The sequence below is a fragment of the Coloeus monedula genome (assembly GCF_965178545.1).
Source record: "Coloeus monedula genome assembly, chromosome: 3".
In the NCBI taxonomy this organism is placed as follows: Eukaryota; Metazoa; Chordata; class Aves; order Passeriformes; family Corvidae; genus Coloeus; species Coloeus monedula.
In genome coordinates, this window is record NC_138783.1 from 114,375,406 (window position 1) to 114,402,241 (window position 26,836).

Genomic DNA, 26,836 nt, shown 5'->3' on the forward strand with positions numbered 1-26,836 from the left:
AGTGAGGATTGAGGAGGATGGGAAGAAAAGGGAATTTGTAGTGGGTGTGTGCTACTGATGGCCCAGCATCAATGAATTATTCTATGGGCACTTAGGAGAAATTTCTGGACTGGTAACCTTCATCCTTGTGGAAGATTTCAACTTCCCAGACACCAGCTGGGAATATCATTCTGCTAAGATGAGCAGATCTTGGACATTCCTGATTTTAGAAGGCAACTTCTAATCACTGGCACTCAGTGAGACACTTTGGAAAGATGCCCTCCTAGGCTTGCTCTTTGTGCATAGGAGATGACTTCTGTGGGATGTGGTGGTTTGTGGCTGCCTTGGCCACAGTGATCTTGAAATGGCAGAGTAAATAATTTTCAGTGTAATGAGAAAAAAGGACAGCAGAGTTGCTACCCTGGACTTCAGGAGAGCAAACTTTAGGCTGTGCAGGGAGCTGTTTTATAGAGTACACTTGGAATCTGCCTTTGAGGGTTTAGGGAGCCCACAAGTGTAGGTCAGACTTTAAGAACCACCTTTTAGAACCACTGGAGCAGGCAATTCCACTGTAGTCAAGCACATGGAGCAGAAGGCCAGCTTGGCTGAACAGAGAACTCCTTCTGGAGCTCAGGAGGAAAAAGAATTATGTGATGTCTGGAAGCGAGGTCAGGCTTCAGAGGAAGAGCACAGAACTGTGGCTCACATATGTAGGGAGAAGACACAAAAGGCCGAAGCTCCATTAGAGTTGAAAGAGAAACATCACCAAGGGAAAAAACCAGAAACCCACGTTTAGGAAAGGAAATGTATTTTATTGGAAAAAAAAATTACATTTCACTTATACACCATGAAAATACTGAGTTGTGTGTTATTTTCATAAGAAGAGGTCAAGACTTGCACAAGAAAACCACATTCTTTATTACAGCATTACTCCACGAGATGAGGCTCTGGTGGCATCTGCACTGGGCGTTTTCACTAAACAGTAGAGCAGGGCTAAATGTGCTTTGGGCAAAAACCCTAAATATTGGCCTCTTCCAGGTGCTACTGCCCGTTGAAGACACGGCACTCATTTGGTCAATACTGAATTATTTCTGAATTAGAGACAAATTTCATCATTTTTCTACTCACTTAGGTCCTAGGCAAATTCATAGCTATCCTTCCCCTCCATTTTTAACAATCTTGATTAGTTTTTCACATTCAGCCAGATAAAAGCATGTTAAAGCAGTGCACACACTTGCACGTGGAGGCTGCCATCCTCCCATCTCCCAGAAAGAAAACAACACTGAAAGGGGATACATTGCACTAACACTGACAGCAAATGGCAGGATCAGTGGATGGTGCTGAATTCTTGAGGGTTTCCTCCCATCACTGCAGCTCCAGCAACAAGCCCAAGTTTCCTTCCCTACCAAGGCAAGGATTCACATCTAGCACGTATCAGGCAGGTGAATACCTGTGCTGTACCAAATACGGGACAGGAGTGCCTGCAGGTGGCATACCAATGTCATCTGTCACAGCTGAGTCCCAAGAACTGTGCTCCAAGCCAGCTGTGACAGGCTCTATCACACCTCTGAAAACCCCTTGGGAACCTCTGGTGTGGAAAGATTTATCAATCTGTCCATGAAAATGAATACTAATGCCACATAAATTCCCAGGTAACTGCCCTTATTTATTTATTGATTTATTCATGTCGTTCCTTTCTTTCTTAAAGGGGGCAGGAAGGAAAAGAGCCAGACCTAGACAACCCTGACACCATGCAAGTGCTGTGAAAACAAACTTGACATTTTCTCCACTTGGATCTTCCTATTATATTCCCTAGTTAGAGCACTGCTTTATTCAATGCTATTTTCGCCTCTGCTAGGCACAAGCATCACAGAGATCATTAAGAACAGCCACACCAACTTTTTTAGTGCTATAATATTTTTGCAACACAGGGGATGGAGTGGATTGAGAACACCAAACTCTGATTTACTGAATCTCCGGCTCTTCTTTCAAGCACTTCACTCACAAAGATTTCTTTTCTTTACCATTAACAGTGCAGCTCTGCAATTAGGCCCTCCTCATGCAGCATCTCCCTGCCAGGGAAAGAGGCAACTCCACTCTCCCCCATTTTGAGCAGCTGCATTGTCCCAGACCCTCCCTGGCAGCAGCACAAGCACTTTTCTGTTCCCAGGATGAGGAGGTTAAGAGAACTAAAGCAGATTAAAACTTCAGTGGTTTTGACTGCATAAATTCCCCATTGATTTTAGCTCCTTCATGTCTCTTGTTATGGGGACAGGCAAATCAGAGCCAGCAGAGATGATGGGAGAGGAAGGGTAGGGCACACTTTTATGGTGTAGCTGGGATGGATGAGTTGTATCTACCACAGCAGCCAATAATTCTCTACCTTTCTTTCCAAAAGCACAAAAGCCAAGCCTGAATCATCTGAATAATGCACTTCCAGAGTCTCTTGGTTCTCCATGGCCTGCAGAAGAAATCTAAGGGCACTGCACCATGGCCAGGCAAGCAGGCAGCTGTACACCACGGGCTTTTGGGGGCACACAGAGTTGTGCTGAACCACTGCCTTGGTACAGCACTGCCAAACAAACCCAACAGCTCCACACCGACCTCAGCTCCCACTTGCTCAGAGTAACTCCTCCACATTTCCCCCACGGGAGGATGCAGGCAAAACAGTCATTCTGCCACCACCACGAGGACACTGCACCCACAGATTCCCAGGGGAGGAAAAGCCAGGCACAACATATCCCCAGCACTGCTGTTCCCTGCCACAGCCTCCCTCCTCATACATTATTCATCTCGGTGACATTTCTCCTGCTAACTTAGCAAAGCAGAAGTGCTTCTCTTTTAACACATCCAGAAATCAGGAACTCTCGGGAGAAAAACTCGTGATAAATTCTCCTCTGCTTTTTGCAGTGGTGATTTATTCACAAGAGGGCTGAGGATGCTGCCACGTTTACTAAAAGGGATGTAACAAGTGATGCTCAGTTTCGCCAAATCACCAACTGCTGCAGTAGGTGATGACATTTATCATAGGACCATGCTCCAAAAACTCCTTTATGCTGCAGACCCCTGCACTTTTTAGACAGACCCCAAAGTTCAACTAAAAAAATTAATATATCTCGACAGTTGGGCTTTGGCCCTGGTCTCCCAGCCATAGGAAACAAAGACTCAGTATGTTTGGCAAGATGAAAAAATCCTGCTCTGGTTTTGAACCCTGTCAACAGCTTTGCCTTTTGACTGAATGGGACTTTATTGGTAACTCAGCTCTTCTGGAAGGTATTTATGAATTTGAATTCAGAACAAACAACCAAAATTCCTCACGCTATTACAGCTGACAAACTATAAGGAAAAAAATCTTTACTTTCTCCCATTTGTCTATTCACCTGTTTGTGCACAGGTTTAGCACAAGCTATGAATTAATTGGTCAGGTTCATACAATGGGAACAAGCCATTTTTGTTCCATCTCTTGGCTTGTCCATGTATATATTGCTATTAAGCACTTCTAAGACCTCCCAGTCTTATTTAATTAAACAAACAAACCCATCCCCAACTTTTAACCTACCCTATATGTATTTGAAACTTGATTCCAATGCAAAATTTCAGGCTTATGCCACAAACCTTACCTGATTTTAAAATGGATAAGGTAGCAATATTTAGGGTTTTCTTTTTAAACAATGGTTATCTACCATCCTATTGCCTCTCTCTACAATCAAGCGTACAAGCCTTACTGCAGGAAGGATACAACTTGTAATGGCCAACCAGAAAAATACACAAACACTAGAAAGCCTACAGTTTCATCAGAAATTAAATCATTTGCTATTACATAGAACTTCATTGTTTTTCTGGCATAGAAGTCATTGAATTACTACATACACCTCAAGGACAATCATTTAAGATGTGTAAACATATAACAGGTCCACCTAGTCAGTACAAAGCACCACACAAACTTTTAAGTACATAGAAAGTTTGCTCATAAATATTTCTTTGTTTAACAATTCAGCACTAAAAAAATATTACTTAAAAAGGCATCTTTTATTAAGTTATTCAGTTTGTCCAGGGCTGGTGGGGTTGTACTATCCCTACTATATTACAGCCACCTGACTCTCTTTCCAAACCATTTCAGTTCTCTGGAAGAAAAGGCTATGTGTGGCTGGGACCCAAAGCTTCAGCACAATCTATAAAAATATAATTCTTTAAGACCTTCTGCTCACATCCTGAAGGCCTACTCAGCCAGCCCCCCAAATTCTGTTTCCCACCCCTACCACATTGCAAATAAAGCTTCAACATACACACACACACACACAAAAGTACATAAATCACACTCTTCTACACACAGATTTTTTCTAAACAGCAATGCAACCACGAGGGCAATAGGTAAGTGTGATTTCAGTGGTAACATATGGCACAGCCTTCTCATATTGCTGGTTTTCTCTCTCTGAATAATGTGCTGCCCTATTCACTGCTCTGAAAATTGAGGATTTATTACCATTATTTTCACTGTGGAGGCACTGAGCCAGGAAGATGTGCACATTTAGGAGCGTCCCATCTGCCTCGATGTCCACTGCTGCCAGAGCAGCAAAAGCACCAAACTGGTGGCACTGGGGCTGTCACCTGGCACTGGTTTCCTGGTGAAGCAGATGGGAGTTTTCCTTGGCTGCTGAATGCCACACCACATTCCTCTCTTCTGGGAAATGGTGAGAAGTAGCTGGGTCCCTCCTGAAGCAGTGCCCTGACAGCAGCAGTGTGCTCAGGGCACACTCCTCCAGTGACTGATTGAACCTCGGGGATTTACCTGAAATCTGCTCCTGCATGCATCCATAAACTCGCTGGTTTACTCATTTATTGAAAACAATGGACTTTCAAGAGTTTTCATTTATTTGAAAGAGCTATTTTTGGGCTGTGACTGAACATCTCTAAGCTTAGTTTCCATGGCTGACAAATGTCTTTAATGGACATGTTTCAGAAAGCTACAGAACTGCTAGGCAGGCTCTCACTTACCAGGAACATGAAGAACATGTGCTTTCAGGAAGAACAGCTCTCTGGGTATCTAATCCTGGGATTCTAACAGGAATGGAATGACAACAGTCAGTAAGCCAGTATGGCTGCAAGGGGATGTAAAGGAAGGGGTTGAGCTTCCTTTTATAAAGAAACATTTTAGTCCCAGAGTGACCAAACTTTGCAACACGTCCCAGCTTTTTAAAGCACTCTTTTAACTGGGCAAGGACCTTTACTCAGGAGAGGTGGTTTTCTTTAGTATAAATATAAATGAAACTTCTCCAGTGGCCATAAGTGTAATGACACAGCACTTTCTGCTCTCCTCAACCTGGATCCCTGCTCTCCTCCTCCTGCAAGCCACCACCCTGGCAGGGACACTGCTGAGTGCTGACAGAAGCTCTTGTTCCCACATGAGGAACATTTCTTTCCCACTCTACAGTCCTGTATGCTCCACCCTACACAGTGAGGTAAAAATTTAGTGAAGAGGAGTGCAGTTAAGTGCTGCACAAGAAAAAGATCTCAAAATGAGTTATGGTTCTCATTTCAAGCCCCTCTCCTCACTCTGTTAGCAGGAAAAAAGAGCACAACACAATAAGGTCCTACACATACAAGTAAGAGGAATGCAAGGGAGTGGTGCAGAATGCCAGCAATCTTCTTCCCATGAAACGTCTTTAAGAAAAATAAAAGTTAAGACAACAGGATGTTTCTCACTTCCATATCCATACCTTACAGTAAGATGATAACAGGGCACAAATGTGCTCTCTTCCATTAACTACCCTCTCTCTATCCTAGGACATAACTAAGGAAAAAAATTTAATTACATCCATTTTATTCAGCAGGACTACCAAACCATTCTTGTGCTGTTTAATTCTGAAATGATTAACATGTTTAAAAATAGGATCTAACAATTTGTGTGTGCACAGTATATTAAATGTAGATGCTTTTATTACAATCTTCCTTGCTACATATTTTAAAATAAAATTAATCAATACAATCACCACAACAGACAACAAATTAACACCATCCAATCAAGACACAGTTAAGATACTCAAAAGGCAGTATGAGTAGCTGGAAACCTTGGTCCTCCAATTCTTTTGTATAACACATGGATTATAGATTTCTCCCCACTTGAGATAAAAATCAGTACACAAACATTAACAATTCATACTGCAGCTTTCTGAAGTGTTTCTATTGAGTGTGGATAGCACTGATTTTAGCTCAATGTCTTTATGCACGTCTCAATTCTCAGCACATAGAGACTAAATCCAGGCCCAGAGTAGATGGTTCATAAACAACTTTTGGTCTCTCCTGCATAGGTGGCTCTGCAAACGAGTGGGTGGACTTGAGCAGTGGCCACAGGCACTGCAAATCACCCCAGGAAAAAGGGATCTGACACAAAGCATTCACCTCCCCCATGCTTCCATGTGCTGCAGCATGAGAAGCCTGGTGTGCCTCTGACCTCACACACGGGGCAGTGAAGCCACCAGTCCCCAGCTGGTGAGTGCTGGACTGCTGGGTTACACCTTTCATGCTCTCAGGAAGGTTATCCATTATTACAGACTCCACTCTCTGGGCTAAAGTGCTTGTTCTCCTGTAATCAGTTAGGATCTAAGCTAGTTTAGACTAACCTTTTATCTTTAACTATAGGTTTGCAAGTGAATCAGAGAATGCTGGTCAGTCTCCTCCAAGCCCCTATATAAATAGTGGGCACTGTCTGGCACTGAGACACTTTCCAGCTGCACCAGACAGACAGCACGAACTCAGAAAAAGATACAGGTATTATATGCAGGAGGAAAGGAGGGAATGAAATATTAAACAGGACTGTGCTGAGTCTTTGAATTTTGTTCTGCACATGAGCTTTGTGTAACTCTAAACAAATAAAAATGTGTACTTTGACATCCAAAAATACCTGTTAGCCTGCTGTGGCTACAAAACATTAGCTACAGAATATATTTACAGATAATTTCTGATGTTTGTTCCTTGCAAGAGATGTTAAGCCCAATTCTTCACTGAAGACATAAACCTGACCTAATTTTGATCAGGTCAGTGGGAGTTTAAAGCAGTTATCACATGAGCAACCCTCAGGGACTCAAGCAGATGAAGCCAGCAGCCCATTGCTACAGGATCCAGCTACTGTGGAATAGGAACTTTTGCAAATTGAGCACGTTAGTATGAATATGCTTTGTTTTTGTTTTAACATGGATATGTCACAGACTCTAAGGAACACATTAATTACTGAACCAATCCATTCTTTGAAGAAGTGGGAAAAGATTACACCTGACAGGTATAAACTGCTCCAACAAACATATCGCTTTGTCTTTTATGTCAAGATCACGGCTCATTATGGTTGACAATGAAAACCTTGTTTGCAAGGTAGCTCCAAGTTTCCCAAATTCCAAACTTCTTTTTTTCAGAGAAAACATCCCTTGCCTTTCTCTCAATCCTCTTGTGAAGTCTGTCTATTCTAATGGCAAAATAAAATTGTGCTGTCCCACATTTACTAAAAGGGCACTGACCATTGTCTGTACAGGCAGGGAAGTTCAGGGTGTTGATCCCTTCTTCCTAAGAGGATGGTAGGGATTATACACTTCCACATGAAACAGTTTAATTGTAAAAGATTAATAAACTCGTAGTTATGTTTGGAATATGGCATGCAGCACTTGGTTAATCAATGTTAGAAACAGTGAAAATCCTTTTCATGTTCAACTGTTGAAATGCATCACCAACTACAGTATTTAAATATCTTTGCTGAAAGCAATTATCTCAAAAGAGGTAACTGTCTTCCTGGCACAGCTGCCCAAGCAAACAGCAGCTTATCTAAAAAGGGGGAAAAATATTAATATGAGTATTTTCCAGCCCATCTGGAAGTTTGTGTTCCAGGGAGTACAAAATACCTGCACACCAATTTAAAAATCCAGGGCTGCAAAGAAAGGCAGTTCGATGTGCTCAGAGAATCATGGAATGGCTGAGGTTGGAAGGGACCTCTGAAGATCTCTGGTCCAACCCCTGAGCAAGCAGGGCCAAGAACAGCAGACTGCTCATGGCCATGTTCAGTCAGCATTTTGAGTATCTCCAAGGATGGAGACTCCACAACCTCTCTGGGCAACCTGTACCAGTGTTTGATCACCTTCACAGTGAATTTTATTTTTTTTAATGTTTAAATGGATTTTCCTGTATTTCAGTTTGTGCCACTGTCCATTTATCACTTCCCTGGACACCACTGAGAAAAGCCTGGTTCCCTCTTCACTGCTTCCCATCAGATACTTGTACACACTGTCAAGGTAGTTCACAACTTTTTACATGTTGGGTATCAGCCATGAGCTCATATCTCTGTTACTGACTGCTAGTTTTAGCAACTGTTCACAACACCAAAATTATTATTGCTAGAAAGTCATTTCATGACAGTGGTTACTAAAAACTGTGATGGCAGAATCACATTTTGTAGATAAATTCCTGCTGATTTTTTTTCCCTTAAATTCTCAAGTAATGTTGGTTTGTTTTTTTTTTTTTTTACTTTTGATGCCAAATGCAGGAGAGGAAGTCTATTAGAAATGCAATTTCCATCCCCTTATGTAGTCTGAGACAAGTAAAGCTCATCAACTCAATTTGGATGTAACATCACACTAGACCTCATCTTGGGACAAGCATGAACATGGATCCCATACAGAAATCCTAGGGAAATGTGAATGGCCAATACCTGTCAGCAGACCTGTCCTGCTGCTTCAGTATGTGGCTGTGATCCATAGGACACTGAAATGACTAAAAATCCCATTTTGAAGCCTTATCAAGCAGAATCTTGATATCAAGATGTATTAATAATAATAGTAATAGTAATGCATTTCTGTAATCTCTAATTGGTGTTGCTTGCAGAGACATTATGAACAAGTTAATTTTTCTGTTTCACTGCATTTGGTAAACACGTGTAACTTACCAGACCTTACTAAACAAAAACTACTACTTTTCTCATATTGCTTCATTGCTAAGCCTGCCAGCAGTGCTTACTAATGTTAAGTGGAAGTGCCCATGTAGTTTGTAAGTGCATCCACCCACGATGAACAAACCAAGGCAGCCAACTTCCAGGGTACAAGCTGCTTTCTCTTTTGCCCTTAGTTATAAACAGAGAATCAAACCTGGCCTCGGAGGTAGAACTACACACTTCTAACCAGTGCTACTGAATAAAGGCATGATCTTGTTAATGAAGACGTTTCTGGAGCAGGAAAATCATGTGGGCACCCACGGACATGAGAAATAAGCAGCCAGAACCTGTGACAACTGAAACTGTGCAGCTGTTCATGGACAAGAAACAGGAGCAGAGATCAGTAGCATGAATGACACCTCAAGGTCACTTCAGAGTACTGAACATGCCAAACATCTTCAAAGTACTCCTACACACAACCAGAACTGTGTGTGTAGATTTAACCCTGCTTAGTTTCATAGCAGCCGAGATACTGAATACCACAGTAGGTAACCAGGTACCTCGAGGAAAAGGGAGCATGGAGCCAGCTCCATTGGCACTAGATGCCATCTTGAAATACATTTTCCAGTCAGTCAAGCATTCCATTACCAAATTCACATCTACAGTCTTTGGCAAGGCAGGAACATTGCTCTCTTGCCCTGGGTAGTCACACAGAGTAAGTGAATCTGACAGACATTGGGATACCTGGGAGTATGCTTCAATGCACACTAACTGTTCTGTTTTTAAAACTGAGCAAGGCCAGCACATATGTTTGAGAGTGGATATCTGCCTATGCTGGGCACTATTTCATGAAAGTCAGGTTTCTGTCACAGATCTAAGGCAAATATTACAATTTACAGGAAAGAAATGAGGACATCGATACATTGTGCGTTATTGGAGACGTGGAGCCTTTATAACACGGTGGCTTTCACTATGATCTCTGGGTTTTCTATGTCCTTTTTGCTTTGGACCATTCTCAGTTCCAGCTGGGCTGAGTTTGGTTTGTTTCCTTCTCCAGCTTGCACTAAAAAGATGACATCACAATGTCATTAAAAACAGCAGTACAAAAAGAAACAAGTTACATTGTTCTGTTACCCCTACGATTTTTTCTACCTTCCTCCCTTCCCCAGTCTCCCTTACTACTCCCTGCTAAAGGCTTCCAAAGTGGAAAATCCAGGTCAGCACTGTGATTTCTTATCACCACTGTTCCACACCTCTCTCCAGGAAAGAAATAAGTCTCTGCTGTTAATTAGGAAGTTACACAGCTCAGAGAACCCACAGATTTCCTCAAGAACTGAAAGACAGGGGAACTCCAACAGAAAAGAAGCTAAAAAAAAAAAATCACTCCCCACATGGCCAACACAGCAAAGAAACTATTATTAGTTGATAAACCCCTCTCAGTGCTAAACACACACTCAGAGGGACAGTGAGTGAGCTATACTGAAGCAGGAGCTCTGTGGCACACCAAACTCAGCATTTTCTCAAGTTCTGCCGGTTTTGCAGAGCTGAGTCAGGCACAGTCAGCACGACTGTCATCCACCACAAGCTAAACAGTGACATCTGCAGTCGGCTCTTGTCAAAAATGGGCTTGGAGGACACAGTAGGAACAAGCAGACAAAACTACCAAGCTCTCATTCTGTAAATTCTCTGCCTGCTTCTGCACTGAGGGGCTGCTTTTAGTCAGGAAACCCAGAAAGCTCCTTGAATATTTCTTCTGATGCCAATCCAGGCAGAAAACAGGAGCAAGGTCGGGATGAAGTTACCTTTTGCACTCTTAATGGTCCTTTGCAGAACGTGCTGCATGGCTGACACAGTCTTTTCACATGCCACCTGCATCAACACAACATATTCAGGTTTTAGTAAAACTTCAGCTGCCTACTTTAATAGTACTTAATATTAATAAATATTATTTCAAAAACACTGCTATGAAGAGGAAAACATGACTGACAAAACAAACAGGATGACAACTATGTAATGTAGAGTTTGGAAAAAATAAATTTTGACTTAATTCTCCCAAAACAGGTATTAGAAACCATACACCTACGTCCTTAAGGGAAAGGAGCAGAAAAATAGATCTGAGAAATTATTTTCGAAGCTCATTATGAAGTGAGGATAAAAACCATAATTATAAACATGCATGCAGTCTGTCTCTCTAGAGAGAAGAACATCTTACTTGGCAAAATTACAAAATCAATCTAATTGAAATACGACAGTTTAATGTCCCTTTTGGCAAAAGGGAAAGTCTGTGGCTTTTTTCTCTGAGGTGAGGAAAAAAAAGCCAAAACAGAAGACAGTCTTTAAATAATGTCACAGATTAGAAGTTTTTAAAAAAATTCAAGAGAAACAAGGTCCAAACTTGCAGAGAAATGAGTAACTTCTCCCACACCTTCAAATTGTTGGGGTGCTTGTGTGTCCATGCCAGAAGCATAGCGGCGAACAAGTCTCCTGTTCCAACAAAGACAGCATCCACTTTAGGAGACTCCACTCGAATTCTCTGTGTTATCCTGGTACCATCTGCTTTAGCTGCAACACAGACACACAGTTAAGTGACAGACCCAGCAACTAACACAACAGCAACCACTAGAATTTAAAAAGAAATCGTTTTAAAAGTCATCGTCAGATTTGAATTCCTTTGCTGTTTGGAATGGAAAGCCAATAAAGAATATTGTAAACTTTGTACCAGCTCTTTTAAAAGGCACAGCCTTCCAAAACATGGCCAGCTTGGGATAGCATTTACAACTTCTATACTGTACATACTTCATTTAAGGGGGAGGAAGGAGTTACCACCTTCATTTTACATCCCTCATAACTGTGCCATTCTCAGGTGAAAACAGTGAACACACAATGAATCTTGGTGAGATTACAGAAGGTGATATAGAGAAGAAGCAAAAGGGTATTTCATAACATATCAAGGGTATTTTATAACCTATCAAGGGAGGGACAATCTGCTAACAGGACAGTGTGACTTTTCAGAAAAGCATTCAAACATTCCAAGTTCCTGTTTTATATCCTTACTGCCAGGGTCACTACTAGGGGCTGTAAGAGTCCCAATAAACCTCACCTAGGACATCCCCCTCCTCTGCCCAGGAGCTGCATGGAAGCTCAGACCTGGGCACAAGCAGCCTTGCTTGAGCTATGCTGCAAATATTCCTGTGTACAGCCCTGCTGTCCTGACTTACTGATTGGATTTTCCAGATTAATCTCAGACCTGGCTTGTCTCCCTTACTCTGGACTGTCAAACAGACCTGTCTGCCACCACCCCCCCTGTCCTGCTCACCTTATTCAGGTCCTGTGGGTCTGTGCCCCATGGGTAGGGACAGAGTCCTGCCTGTGCTACAATCACTCTCAGCTCTTGTCTTTCCTCATGGAGCAGTCCCAGTCTTACTACTCCCTGATATTACTGTAGGAGGTCTTCACTTGGGGATCTGAGCTCCTTCCATGCACTACAGATGGGCCTGATGAAACTATTCCTTCAAGGAGTAACAGCAAGCACAGACAGGTTAAAAGAGAGCACAGGTAAGGAAGGAGCTCTTGACTTACTTTTTCTGTGGCTTCCCAGAGCAATCAAGTAGTCATTTCCTAGAGGTGCCTGTAGATCTGAGCTTGTGATCACCACAGTCTCTGGTCCCATGGCATGGAGCATATCCATTACCTTTCAACATGCAAAAAGGCAGGAATCAGTGACTGCAGTATGTGTTGGTTACACTTTCATTCATAGTACTGAGGGTTTTTAACAAGCACCTTATTTTGGCATCTTTTGTAAAGAGAAAAAACTAGTTTCTACTCAAATAATCCACTTGAATTAGGGCCATTACTTTGAAATAGGGGAATGAAAACATCCACATCTAAATGTACACACTTGTTAAAATATACAAGCATCTCTGTGTTATCTTTGGATGCTCCTCTGGAAAGAATACTCTGTTTCAGCTGTGATCAGAATTTTTGCCTGAACCATGATTTCAGAACATATTATCAAAAGAATAAGAGAATGAATATACAGATACATGCACCTGAGCTGGCATCTTGAAGCATTTGCTAGAAAGCTAAGAACTCCAGGTCATGAAATCTTATTTAGCTACTACTTTTAGAGTTAGCAAAAATTAAAAAACCTAAATCAGAGGCACAAGTGTGTCTGTCTCAATCTTCTCATTCTGTTTCAACCCCCAAACTACAGCTGTAAATTATATACCTTTGCAGATATATTTCCACTCTGTCTGTTCCTCACTTAAACTCATTAATACTCTACTTCTGACATCATAATTGGTTGCTACAGACACAAGTGATTTTGATTTCACAGAAAAAAGAATGACTTCAGTAATGAGTTTAGTATAAAACATGGATAAAATATTAATTCTCCCAGAAGAGTTTAACTAAAAATCCTCTCAGGCTAGCTGTGACTCATGAGCAGCTGAAGGATAAGGATTTATTTCTGCTATTTTTTAATACTTTATTGCTTTTCTTTCTTGTCTAAGCCTCCAAGTTTCTTCAGCTGTCAGACCTCTTTGCACAGGCATCAGCTGGGTTTTAAAGAAGCAGTAAATCCACCAGCATACACTGACACAATCAATCTGTGCAGTAATATTAAACTAAAATTCATTTCTCAGTCACAATTCACCAGGATCCTAATCTCCACTATTTCCAGTTTTAGGACTTAGTCCCTTCTACATTAATATTACATCATACTTAATTTTATGTTAGAAGACACTACTGTCATCACAAGTCTTCTTAAAAAAAAGGAAAGCAAGCATGAAACCATGGAAATCAATGCCAGAATTCCTACCACCTCCAAAGGGGACAAATTCCAGCATGGATTATTACTAGACCCATATATGACATGCAGCTGGAAAGACAGACAGATTAAAATATAATATCCTGCAAACAACTGCTTTAAAAATGTTTCCATTTCTAAGTATAATTCTCTCTCTTTGGGAGAGATTTTTTTAAAGCCCATCACAAATCAGAGCTGTGGCATGAATCAGTCAGAAGACTAATTGGCAAAACTCTTTAGCACATGCAACTCATGTTCACAGCTGAAATACGCAAATCTAAAACTAATGGCTGCTCAGCTAATGATGCTCTCCTCAAGACTCTGGTTCCACTGGTGAGGATGAGAACAGAAGAACTGAGTTGCAGCTAGCAGCCAGTGGCATGAAGCACAGCTCATCACCCTCACCCAGCACGGTGGGGTAACATAAAACTGGGGCAGTGGAAATTCAGAGAGATGAGATCTCTGTAGCTGCTTCCTGCTGTGAAGTGATGGTGACCAATCCATGTTGTCTGACGTTGCTACAGCAAAAAAAACAACAAACATTTGGGGTGACAGACCCCCAGCTACTCTCCAGGGTGCCACTGCAGCTGCTGTTTGTTTAAAGATTTTGTGTTCTTTTGAAGTTCAAAACCAAACTGGAGGGAATAACATCAGTCTGTTCTGAAAGCACTTGACTAGTCAACAAAACAAAGAGCTCAGCCCTTCTCAAGACATCAATGAAATTGTATTTCTATTTTGTTCTCCCACAGCTTTTTATTTTCTTCACTTTGTGTGAAAGAGCAAATCTTTACACCTTGATGCAATATATTTGCAGGCCATCTATCATCTCCACATGGTAATGACAGCAGCTGTCAATGCTTTGGATTTATCTGCAAGAATGAGGAAAAGCTGTCCTCACACTCAGCATTGCTGAGTGTGGACAGCAGAACCCCGAACAGGTTCCTAATGCCCGTGGTCCCCTGGGTTTTCACCCCAACCAAATAATATAGTAATAACAGAGCTGCTGGCAGTGTCTGGGTATTTGCCATGTGTGCTGCTGCCACTCCTCCTTCACTGCAGAAAGCAAGCTCAGAGAGATGTACTCATAATCACTGTAATCCCTTTATCTGGAGCTCTTTTGGGAAGTTTCTTCAGAAGTCTGACACTAAACCAGGAAATGTTTTGTGCCTGGAGTGTAGGAGCTTTAATGACAAACATATGGAAAGGACAGAGGCCAAAGTGACTCCAAGGTTAAAGACAAACTGCAAAGTGCAGCACTGCAGGCAGGAATGCAGAAAGAGACCTCACACATCCCACCCTTTGCCTACTTACCTCCAGTGCATCTTTTTCCGTGTAAATCTTCCTGCCCGTGAGTAACCTGAGAACAAAACAGAAACCTTAAAAGAGCACAAGTTCTCCAGGCAGTGACTGATTGCCCTTTCAAAGGAGGAAAGCTTGGACTGCACCAAACAGGCCTAAGCCATCTGTAGCTCCACGGTAAAGGCTACGTGCACAGACACACAGTGCTGCTCACAGCAGTCCTACCCTGCCTCCTGCAGAGATCCCTACATCACAAAAATTCCCTCACAAGGAAGGGTCTTCCCACCCTCTCCCATGTAGCTGCTCCCTCCCCTTAAGGAGGAGAGCCTGTGCTGCATAACCACAGATTATCTCGTGACCAGTCACAGCTGGGTAGCCAGGACAGGCAGGAGACATTTGAATTTGTAGCTCCTATGAGATGTTGCCACGGAGATATTTCTGAATCTAATTTTGGGCGGGGTTGAACCAAACTATTTCAGTTCTGACATTCTGGCACATAATAAAAATCTTCATAGTCATGGGTAAGGATGGGGAAGGTATTTTTTTAACCTGTCCTAGAAACAGGCCTCTGGTGATAACAAGAAATAATCGTGAAAATGAGAGACTGGAGAAAACAACAAGAATCTTTTCCTCACATAACTCCTGGGTTTTTTATTGATTTCAACATGCAGCAGTTGAGGTTATCTGAAAAACACCACTTGAAACTAACAGCTAAAACCCAAAACCTGACACATACATACATAAGGCACTATATTGAGACACACAAAATTAAGAGGTATCAGTCTTTCCTGCTTTTTTCCCCAAGTTTATTTGGCTATAAAAGAAAATAAGCACTTACTCAGCTTCAAACTGATTAGGAGTGATTATATCTGCAACAGGTACAACTTTGTCCCTGTAGACTGGCAGGAGATCCTTGGGCACATACTGGGGAGAAAAAAGTGTCAAAAGTCGTCAGCAGCATCTGAGATGTGGGACTGCAACTCTCCTTCCCTCATCCACCACCCCTGCTGCCACCGAGTGAGCTGACAGCTCCAAGCTCTGCAACTGCAGTGCCAGAGCATCCTCCAGCTGGGGACACTGTAACCAACAGCCCTTTCTTCCCTGGAGGTGATGAGAAGCACCATTTCTAAGCAGATGGACCTAAACTGGCAGCATTAAAAGGAAGTGATGCCTGGGTGAAGAACTTTCAAGTTCTCTCTCACCAAGGTGACACAGCAGCATGAAGAAATACAGCGTCCCAACTCACTCATGTCCTTACCTCCAAACCAAACTATTTTGTTCAAAAATTTTTCATCAAAAATGAATGTTTTTTTGTCAGAGTGCAGCCTGATATTGGTACACAGAACCTGTCTGTCACTGACCACAGCCCAGTGCCCAACAGCTGTCAGATCCCACACGAAGTAAGCCATCTTCGTTTAGGTTCCAGGGCTGTGTCAATTCCCAGGATGACTGACAATGGCAGCCAGGCTACCAGCCAAAACACAGCTCTTGACAGAGAGGACTCCAGTGAGACAAGGATGGGGAGCAGGGGGATATTTTCCTGTGGACAGGGTCTGTATTCCCTGTGTTGTCTTAGGAGAGAAATAATCCCAAGACTGTGCAGTTGTCATTCTTTCCTGACACCAAGCTCATTCAAATACAAGAAAATTAAGTACAAATTTACTTGATGTGGGATCTAAAGCCACACTTAGGTAAAGTACCTTAGTTTTGTGGTTTAACAACTAATGAATCTTTATACATCTTTATGTAACAAACATTCACTACACAGAGAATCCAAACAGAGGAGTACTAACCATAGAGCCTTCTCCATTCCACTTGTCACCCATCACTGGATCACACACTGTAAAAGAAACAATTTAGGTTTAGAAATAGGGTACAGCTATAAAGACCCTGAAGGGAGGGGAAAATTTTAGAAAACAGGTATATTTAGGCTATGGAACAGTACTGAGCACCTCAAAGCTTACACACTCCCACAGCTGTTGTAGCACACTGAACTTTGGTGGCTGCCAATTCTGAAAGAGTAGGTCATGTGTCTTAAAAAGTTGTCTGGAATGGTAGTATGGCAGGGAGAAACATGGGAGAAGCTAACAGCTCTGAAAAGTGTTCTATTTTTACTTCAGTGTAAAAAAATATGTGCCAAATGTATACACCAAAATGCTGTGTGTATATTAAAAAAAGGAACTACTATAATGAAACAATAAGAAAATTCATGCCAAAGTACATAGAGTCATACTTGGTGTAATGATATTAACACATGTTTGGCACAGGTTCTGGATCACCAGCAGTATTAACAACACATTCCAAGTGTCCTCAGTGAGGATGGAAACAGCCTACCATTGCACTTCAAAAAGGAACATTGTTCATTGTATTAAAAGATCTTTAAGCAAGATCAAAAAGAAATACATATCCAAAGATAACAAATCAATGTCCAATCAGTATTTCAGGAAGTTTCTATGAGTAAAAAGAGGGCAATTTGTTTTACATTTTAAAAATATTTTCTTTACGTTCTAATCTATTTATTAAATATACAGGATCTTAGAAGCCTCGCTGTGATCTCACCACCTGACCACTTTCTTCCTGTTTTACACAGTGAGATGTCTCTTTCTGCTGGTATTTCAACTGAGTCTTTAGCTTTCACACAATGCTCTGGAGAACCTGACAACAGAACAGTGTTAATAAAGGCTAAAAAGCAACAGAACCCAGACAAGATTTCTCTGCTGTATTTTGCTAAATGAGACCTATGCTTTATTAATTTTAAGGCAGGTATCACTGCTCAGTACAACAGCCTGCAAATCCTGCCAATCATTCTAGATGCTTCCTGGCCACACTGTTTACTGAGCTTAAAGATGACAGCTCAAACCACCATTCTTACCTTTTAATCCCACTAAATCCTCACTGACTTTGCCCTGTCACTCTGAATGCTTTTGCTCAATTCAAGCCAATGCTGGTCATGTTCAAAATTCCTGAAACACTCGGGAGAGGAAGGAAGGGAAGAGAACAAATCTTTTCTCACAGGTTGAAGCCTGATGTGATATGTTAGTGACAACAGCTGCTGGAGCCTTTTGCTCCCTGGGTAGTGCTAGGGAATATTAGAAAGCACCAGAGCTTAAAAAGCCCTGGAGTTTAAGGTAAATCACAGAATTTATGAGGCAAAGTTGGACATTTCTGGGATGTTACATGGAACCATGGCAGGGCAACACGGGAGAGTCTGTCCTGCTTTGGCTGACTTGGAAATCAGGGAGAGGCTTCAGCTATCAGCACACACAGCCTCTCAACTATCAGCAGCAGCAGCTGGCTGGGATTTTTATCTTCTCCTGGATACAGACAACCAGTCCTCAAGGCACACTCTCCTCTGGATGGTATAATGCAACAAACACACTGAAAAGCAGCAAATCAGAAAGATAAAAACCCAACTCCCTCAACACCTAAAGCTGACATAAACATCATTGGAAGCCCAGCTGGCTCCAGCCAGACCAGAAATGCTGCATAACATCAGACCAGTGTATTCATCCTAAGATGTGAAAAAGATGAGCATACCCAGTGAGGAAGCAGAAAGGATTATAATGCACATCCTTACCATACACGAGGTCAGAATTCTGTTGTTTCAGCTCCTGGACAATATCCACCACCATTGCCAGAAACGATGTGTCTCTTGTATACCCTTTGAGAAAATAAAAAAGACACCTTTGAAGTCTATTCTCATGAACATTTTTTCTGCTTTTAGTTTTGGATAGGAATGCTGCATACTTCTCATCCTTTGGATAAAAGTATTTTTAGAACAAAGGCATTTCAGTAGTTGACTCAGGAATAATAGGTTGGAAGACAAATTCAGACAGTGCTTGCACAACTACAAGTATAACCTTAAAAATCCATTTACTAAGAATGTTGTATATGAAAGACTCATATAACTTCAAAATGCCTGAACATAAATAAACAAAGGTCAGGCTAGAAGGAAAAAACATTCCTTTTGATAAAAACAGTATTTTGATCAATACTATTTTTCATGCAGTAAACATTTTAAATTCCATATACTTTCTTCACACTCTGGCTTGAAGCAACTTTTTATTATTATTAATGTTCATGCTGATAAGAGTCCAACACATTAATGCAACAGAGATTTAACCTTGACTATTTTAGAGCAATATCCAAAATACCTAAACAGTTCCTATCTTTTAGGCTGAGCAGTGAAATAACCTGGAAATATTTTACTGTATTTCGAGGCCCCAATCACAATGCTAGCATCACAATATTCTTATTTAACCATTAATTTTTAGATTTTATAGATGCTTCTTAATTTATATATTTATGTATAACTTTAGTTACAACATTCATTAATTATCAATTTGATTTTAATTTATTGTAGTTCATTTCTTGGGGATGGTGCTGTGCAGGGTTGGGAGCTGGACTTGATGATCCTTGTGGGTCCCTTCCAACTCAGGATATTTTGTAATTCTGTGATTTAATAGTATTATTTTTAGCAAGGTAGCATCTTTCAATGTCCTTGGAAATGTCCATTCTAATAAAATATTTTAAAGTACATCTAAAAAGTAGATTTTGGAGTTTTTTTTTTTTTAACTTGCAAAATTGATCAGTTCTTAGGTGCTGCAGAGAAATGGAAAAGATTTTTTGCCAAAATGCTGGTTTTTATCCATGAAATGCTGATAATCAGTCAAAAGAGTCAAGCAAAGATTGTATTTTTTAAATGACCTGTGATGGCAGACTGGCTGGAAAATAAGGCTGAGTTTGATCAACAGCATTGACAGAGGTGTTTGAAACAGTTACACTGAACTGGAATTTATCTCTTACCTTGAGTGTCTTACTGTAAACGAAACAAATACATCAAGATCTACAAATAACAGTCACAAAAAGTTCATGGAGTGTTACTTTGTATAATTGGCCTAAAGACAGTAATTTTAATCTCAGCTGAGCTATCTACAGTCATCAGACAATTAACAGTCAAATCCCACCTTTTGATAAATTGCTTTTCAGTGTTTAAATACTCATATCCAGGTTGTTTGAGGTACAAAGTAGTTGTGCACTATAGTGAAGGGCTATTTGAAGAGAAATATCTGACTTTTGATCCTGAATGAAAGATACTGAATTTTAAGTTCAGCCACAGTGCAGCTGAAGACTAAAACACAGAAAGTGTTATTAGATGTTCAGAAATCACTGCTCTTTCTACCCATGCTTTTTTTTGTCCATACTGAAAATGGTTACAGCAAATAAGATTTTAAAAGAAACCTGAACAACACACAAATACCCTATTTTAAAAGACATATTAATAAATATTCCCTTTTTCTCCAAAATTCCTTTTTGCTGAAGATTTCTATTTTCCTTCTACCATTTTTGATCTCTTATATCCATTTTGCCAGTGATAGGAAAGGTGTAGAGTTGGAAGTGAAATAAAAAAGTAATATTTCAGTAAAAGAATACTCAAATATTATTTATAATTTTTGCACACTAACATCTCCTGAAAATTCCTACAATACAGTGTGCTTTTCCTGGATATGTCCTCTTTGTGAGTTCCTTCCAGGAAAGAAAAGGTGTTTGTCTATTTCTCAATAACAAAGAACCCATTTATGCCAAAATTAATTTCTTAACCTTAGTTAAATCTATTTGCTGTTCAGTCTTCTTTATTTTGGAGATATTCCTTCAAAAAACGCTGACAATAACTCTTTGGGCATGCCACACCCTCCAAGCCAGAATGACTGCTTTGGGGTTATAATCCAAGCACTTGAAATTTCCAATTTTCCCTGTGTAGAAAGAACTTTCCTACATGTGGAAGACATGAAATCAATCAAATCTGGTGATGTATTTCTGCCTACCTTTAAAAAGTCCCTGTTCACTGCTGTAAGAAATTGATACTGTTATCCAAACCAGAGGCACACCAGAGGTGAAATCTGATCAGTAACCTACTTTTGAGAAGCAGGAATTGGGTGAGAAGCAATTTTTAATAAAAACTTCTTGCAGAATCTCTCCTTTCTATAAAGTATTCTACAAGAAGTTCTCCTTGCTTGTATTTATACACACTTTGCACCCAGTGCAAGCAAAGGAAAACACTGCAGGACTGTATTCACTCAGATGACCTACACAGTAACAAGAGCAAAAAATCAAGATATATGACAGAGTCAAAACCAAAACCCAACTCTATTCATACTTAGCAAAGCAAAGTGTGTACAAAGCACTAAGCCTTAAAGATCAAGTAAAAAAATCAAGGACAGACAACTTTTCATAAAATCATGCTGCAGTACCACAGGGTGCTAGTACTGCAGACTTAGGAGAAAGGGTTAAACTCATGTCTTCCTAATAAATTTAAAAATAATACTCTGATATTCCTCATCCATTGTTCCAGTAGAGGCACTCCCAAAGTATTAAGTGTGCCTGTACATGACTGGCCTGTACAAACCTGTAAATTATACAAGGGAATCAATTACCTACCCAGTTACAACCTCCAGGCTGGAGAACTCTGGCTGTTACAAATTTAACAGCACGAGCCAGTTCAGACTACAATACACAGGTGAAATTTTAACTGGTTGGTTTGCAGCAGTGAGGGATATGTTTTATATCTCTTTACTTGTGTTTACATCTCCTGGGGACTCCAGGGAACAAGCTCTTCTTACCTGTGAGCACATAATCGTACCGGTTGACCTTGTTCAGCTTAAGTCCTTCGTAAAGTTCATGAAGCTCATCTGAATTCAACACCTGACCCTTCCAGTGGGCATAGCCTGCAAAGCAAACACCAGGTCATTTTTCAAGAGATGAATTTTCTATTTCAGATCACACAGATGGTACACGTGGAGGGACCACATCAAACATCAGCACCAAGAAGCATCGCCACGTCCTCTCCTGAGAAATGCTGCTGCTGAATGAAAGCTGCTGTCAGCAGAACAGTTAATGTGCCCAACTTCTCCTTAGCACCTCTGCCTCCCAAAGGAACTGGAGTGACTACACTGCAGTCTGAGAGTGTCCATTTACCAGCAAATCAAGCTGAGCACACACAGGCTCCTGCAAGATTTCCCATGGAGCTTTTGCAACTATCCCTTTCCTGTGTGGAGGAGGAAAAACGTATGTTTTCGACTTTAGTGGAGGAGGGTGTCAGTATAATCTACTTTTGTTATTTTGTACTATATATTAAAAAAAGGAAATACTGGCAGTTAGATGACAATCCTAACAGGCTTGTAGATCTGTTTGGACACAGGCCTGCACCCATCAGATACAGCACTCGCTGGGACCTGCATGTCACACACAGACTGACCAGAGCAGAACACTGCCATGGATGCTCTTTAAACATACAGTGTCATCTGACAGACTTTCTTCCAAAAACAGCACAGCTTTAGTGCTGAGGATCCTGGAGGAGGAAATGAGTAGCAGAAAGACACTACAGACAGATAAACAATATCCATATACTCTCATCCTTGAATGATCTCTAAGAATTGCAAGCAAATATACTCAGCTGAGAGAAGCAGATGGAAGGTGAAGTTACTTGGGATAAACTCAACTGATTTCAGCCAACAGTGGACCAAGGTCCATGGCAGCCAATTCCAAGGAAAAAAATGTATCTCCCTTAACAGAATCTAAACATTTGTTGAAAAATGTAAATTGCACCTTGCACCTTGTCATCAAAGCCTGCCCCATCTAGATGGCACCAATCACTCCCTTGTATGTAAGGATGGGGCTTCCTCCAGGATATTAGATGAGGCATTCACAATTTAACTCTTCCAATCTCCATAAATTCACTGTTTGTTAAAGAGCTTATCTTTTTATTAACTGGAATCAGGAGAAGGGAAAGCTTAATGAGGTATCTTCTTCTATACCTCCCCTGTGTAAAGACAATGGTACTTTGTTTAACTTCTGCTCTTGCAGTTAGAAAATTCAGTGATGAAAACTGTTGGCTTTGATTATCACTCTAAACTGACTTATTAGAGTGGCTGCCAAAAGGTGCCTAGAGCCTGGGATAAGCACATTTTTCAGTTTTCCTTCTTATGAATGCAAATACACCCACAGTATGGTGAGCAGATGGATCATTTTGCTCTCCTCAGCTCACAAAGGCCAAGCCTCTAAAACACGACTCGCTGCCAGCTGGCTGGGGGCCTGACTCACATCAGCCACCACGACTTCCTCCCAGGAAAATGCTTTTCACAAAGTCCCTGTGAAGAAAGGGTCGAAGTGAGGGATTTCTGTAGTTTCATTGCAGCCCCCATCAGCACAGGCCCAGCCCCAAGGGTATGCAGAACCTCTGACTGCACCTGAATCCATTATTTGGTTTAACACAAATGCAGATGTTTATTCTGTCACATCTGGAGCATCACAGAGAAATAATCTGCCCTCTCCTCTTCCCCAGTCTCTGCAGCACTGCAAAGCCAGAACAGGGACAAGGACACAACAGATTCCTTCCACGGTGGCCATCAAGGAGACTGGGTGCACTTTTCACCCAGAATCAAGGCAAAAATGCTGACATTTATCTTACACAGGGCCATAAAAATAATTATGATAGATTGCCAAGAAACAACAACAGACAACCTGGATACTTTCAGGAGCCATTCCTACACAGACCCTGTAAATTCACTATTTAAGCAAAAGTTCACCTTCCCATGTCAAGCTGTCTTAAATGGTCAATGCACAGGGTTCATGTTACACTGATCCTCCACTGAGGGAGAGAGATAAATACAAAAACTCAACATTAGGCAGCAGCCCAGCTTAGCTCAGGAATTGGTGTCACCCACATGGGGTAGGGACACTGTCTGAGCTCTGTAACAATGACTTCCACATTGAAGACCTTTTTTATCACCTGGTAACGTGTAATATAACCTAAAGCCTAACTACATGACAGCCAGAGTTAAAAAGCCTTAGGGAAGCTCTCAGGGATGCCATAGCTATTGAGACATAAGAAAAAAAAAAGAGAATGCCTTCACTGGAGCTGCAGAGAACTGTGATGTCAGTAGGAACTGAATTATGTTCATGTAAGAATCAAACCAAATCAAAACTGGCAGCAAGATGGGAACCCCCCTATGCTCTTTCCCCAGGGTAATTTCATGTAACATGACAAACAAGGGGAAAATCCCGTGAGCCTGCATTTATCCTACTTTCCTGGTGGAATATAACACCAAAAAGAAGACACACAGAAGAAAAAGCCAGTCACTCATGTCAAAAAGGGTTTCACTAACTGGAAGATGGATACCTTGGGGTCCCAGGAAGCAGGACTATCTTGAAAGGGGAAAGACAAAAAGGAAGAAAACCGAGTCTTCCTTGTTTTGGGTACAAAACCACCAAATAATTCCCCTCAGTGCTGGTCTGAGAGAGCAGAGAGAACACTGCAAATCATGACACAGCTCTCCAAAACACCATTTGGTTCAGACTGACTGCATTAGTCCCCCAAATCTGTAATAATTTTAAACACACAGATGAACAGAAATGCTTAAACAACCTTATGCCCCTTCTGCTTATCTGTGTTATGGTCTTTTATTGAAATTAGATGTTATCTATTTGCTTTTAGCAGATAAGGCAATGAAAAGTAAGTAAGACATGATGCCCCATGTCACTAAAATGATGAACATATTTACCAGTCTCCAAGGAAATGTCTTCATTCAACTGTATGAAAATTAAAAAAAAATTAAAAAAAAAAAACCAAGAGAGGCAGCTAATACTGCACCCAAGATGAATTTACATGCTTTTCTTTCTTGCCTTCCTCTGCTTTTTTTTACCTCCTTTGGAATGTATTTAATTACTTTTAAAAGCAAGGAAGGAAGAAAATGGAAGTAGCAGTCACATCAGAAGGGGAAAAAAACCCCAGCTGATCAAAAACAACAAGCAAACAGCAAAACAAAACAAGCTACCATTTAGGTATAGCAAAGCATGTAAGATTCCTTTGTTTTCCAACCCAGAACATTCTGTTCTGAGGTTTGAGTTCCTCCTGTGGTGCTCCCTGCAAAACTATTCCAAGTGGCTTCCAAGTAACCAAGAATTTCACACGGGAAAAAGGAAGAAAGTTCTAGTGTTTAAGGCACATGATGTACAGGCAATCTGGGCCCAGCTGTGTCACAAAATTCACATTGCAAACTCCAGCAGACAACCTGCTCTCAACACATGACTCATCTGTAGCTACCAGGAGGCCTTCAATAAAACCAGAAACTCAGTACCAAATTCCCCACTGGATTTTTTACAGCTGGTCACAGTGTGGAAGTGAAACACTCCCAGTGTCAGGCAAGAGTGGAGAGCTTATCTTTCTGCCCTGCACCTGCAGGGGTGAGTAACTGCACATGGGCAGGCAGACTGTGCAGAATCACACCAAGACATAATTGTAATTTCTCATGTATTAAACCTACCAGCCAACCCAACCACCTACTACCCACCCACGAAGTGGAAGCCAAAAGTGCTCAAGAATAAAAAGAAAAGTAACAGAAAAAACCCCAGGTTATTTGTTCTGGAGCTGTTTCAAAGGCAGGATTTGGATGGCAGAGTAAGCACATTATTGCTTAAAATAAACCTACCAATGAGAAACAAAACTGGACATCACTGAAGAATTAAAAATGCACCCCCAAAAAAATCAATTAGACAATTAAAAATAAATCTAGATTTTTCTTTTTGCACATCAGATGAGGAGAAGCTTCTGCAAACAGTATATTCATATAGGATAAAGAGCACAGTCTTTGCAGGCTGCATGACAGCTTCTTTTATTTGTATGTGAAGCATGATGCCACTCAAGTGTGAGTCACTCTAATCACTAAAGTTCCTCACGAAGCAACATGACAAACTGTTCTCCCAGGGGCACTGATTCAAAGCCCATTTTCTGAATTTCAGGATTATCAGAGACTAAAGAAAGCTGAATTTTCTGAGCAGGAGTCAGCAGAAAGAGGCCTGTGGTATCTTACTAATTTATAGACAGGGCAAAAAAAGAGCAATAATGATTCACCAGTCTGTTAGTCATAAGTTCTCTCTGCATTTCATTCGCTGCTAATTCCAAACTCAAAAACAGGGAAAAAAGGAAAGAAGGAAAGAAAGAATACCACGTTCAAAACCCCACACATTCTTCTACCTGTGCTCCCCTGGCATTCTTTCAGAAACTAAAGTTCACAGCTAGATTTTGAAGGAGGAGTCTGTCCTCCAGCTTTAATGATGATGACAGAAATGGTTCTTGTAAAATTTTGTTTTTATTGTTTATTTTGTTTTTTTGTTCCCTTCACCCATTCACCCAGCACACAATGCCTGTGTATTGCAGGACAGTGCCAGACACAAGCTCTGCTTCCCTAAACCATGAGGTTGTGTGGCAAACTTTGGGATTTTTTAACAGATTTAGTAAAAAAAACCCAAAATTATAGGAAAAAACCTAAAAAATGTGATTCCTAAACATCAGGAGTAGTTCCAGTATTTTAAAGACTTGTGATATTTGAGCTATTTTTGGGTTTGGGATGCTCATTTTGGTCTTCTTGTGGGAGGAGGAACCACTAATTTGTTGTTCCTTCCACTGTCTGCCAAACCTTGAATGAAACACTAGTAACCTTTCCTTGGCTGTGATACTATTAAAAACAAATTTAAAATCGTCTTTCTTTTTTGTTTTAAGAACCTGGTCACCCTACTAGTAATGTAATTTTCCCACCTTCAGACACATTCAGTTTATGGTCAATAAAACCTCTATTAAGCTCTTTCAACACCCTATAAAGCTGATTTACTCTTGAAACAGAAAGCCAACAAACAACACATACTCATGCATTTCAAGCACTGAGTAATGTGACATGAGAAAATTGCTTAATTTCTGGAAGATTACAACAGTTTTACCCAGCTATTGAAACTAAACAACAGAAAATCCCAAACTCCAAAACTGAGTACATTCTTGAAATAAACAGAAG

General features: G+C 40.9%; 1 protein-coding gene across 1 annotated transcript in view; it reads right to left on the reverse strand.

Annotated features, from left to right (window-relative positions):
- Positions 1 to 778: 778 nt before the first annotated feature.
- Positions 779 to 26,836, reverse strand: part of PDXK (pyridoxal kinase) — a 45,745-nt gene continuing 19,687 nt past the window's right edge. Inside the window, exons 3-11 of the mRNA XM_082278845.1 lie at positions 21,614 to 21,718; positions 18,571 to 18,654; positions 16,787 to 16,833; positions 15,832 to 15,917; positions 15,006 to 15,051; positions 12,467 to 12,578; positions 11,313 to 11,449; positions 10,690 to 10,756; positions 779 to 9,950 (exon numbers count right to left, since the gene is read on the reverse strand). Coding sequence (XP_082134971.1) covers positions 9,838 to 9,950; positions 10,690 to 10,756; positions 11,313 to 11,449; positions 12,467 to 12,578; positions 15,006 to 15,051; positions 15,832 to 15,917; positions 16,787 to 16,833; positions 18,571 to 18,654; positions 21,614 to 21,718 — 797 coding nt within the window. The 3' untranslated portion in view covers positions 779 to 9,837. The remainder of the gene's footprint in view (positions 9,951 to 10,689; positions 10,757 to 11,312; positions 11,450 to 12,466; positions 12,579 to 15,005; positions 15,052 to 15,831; positions 15,918 to 16,786; positions 16,834 to 18,570; positions 18,655 to 21,613; positions 21,719 to 26,836) is intronic.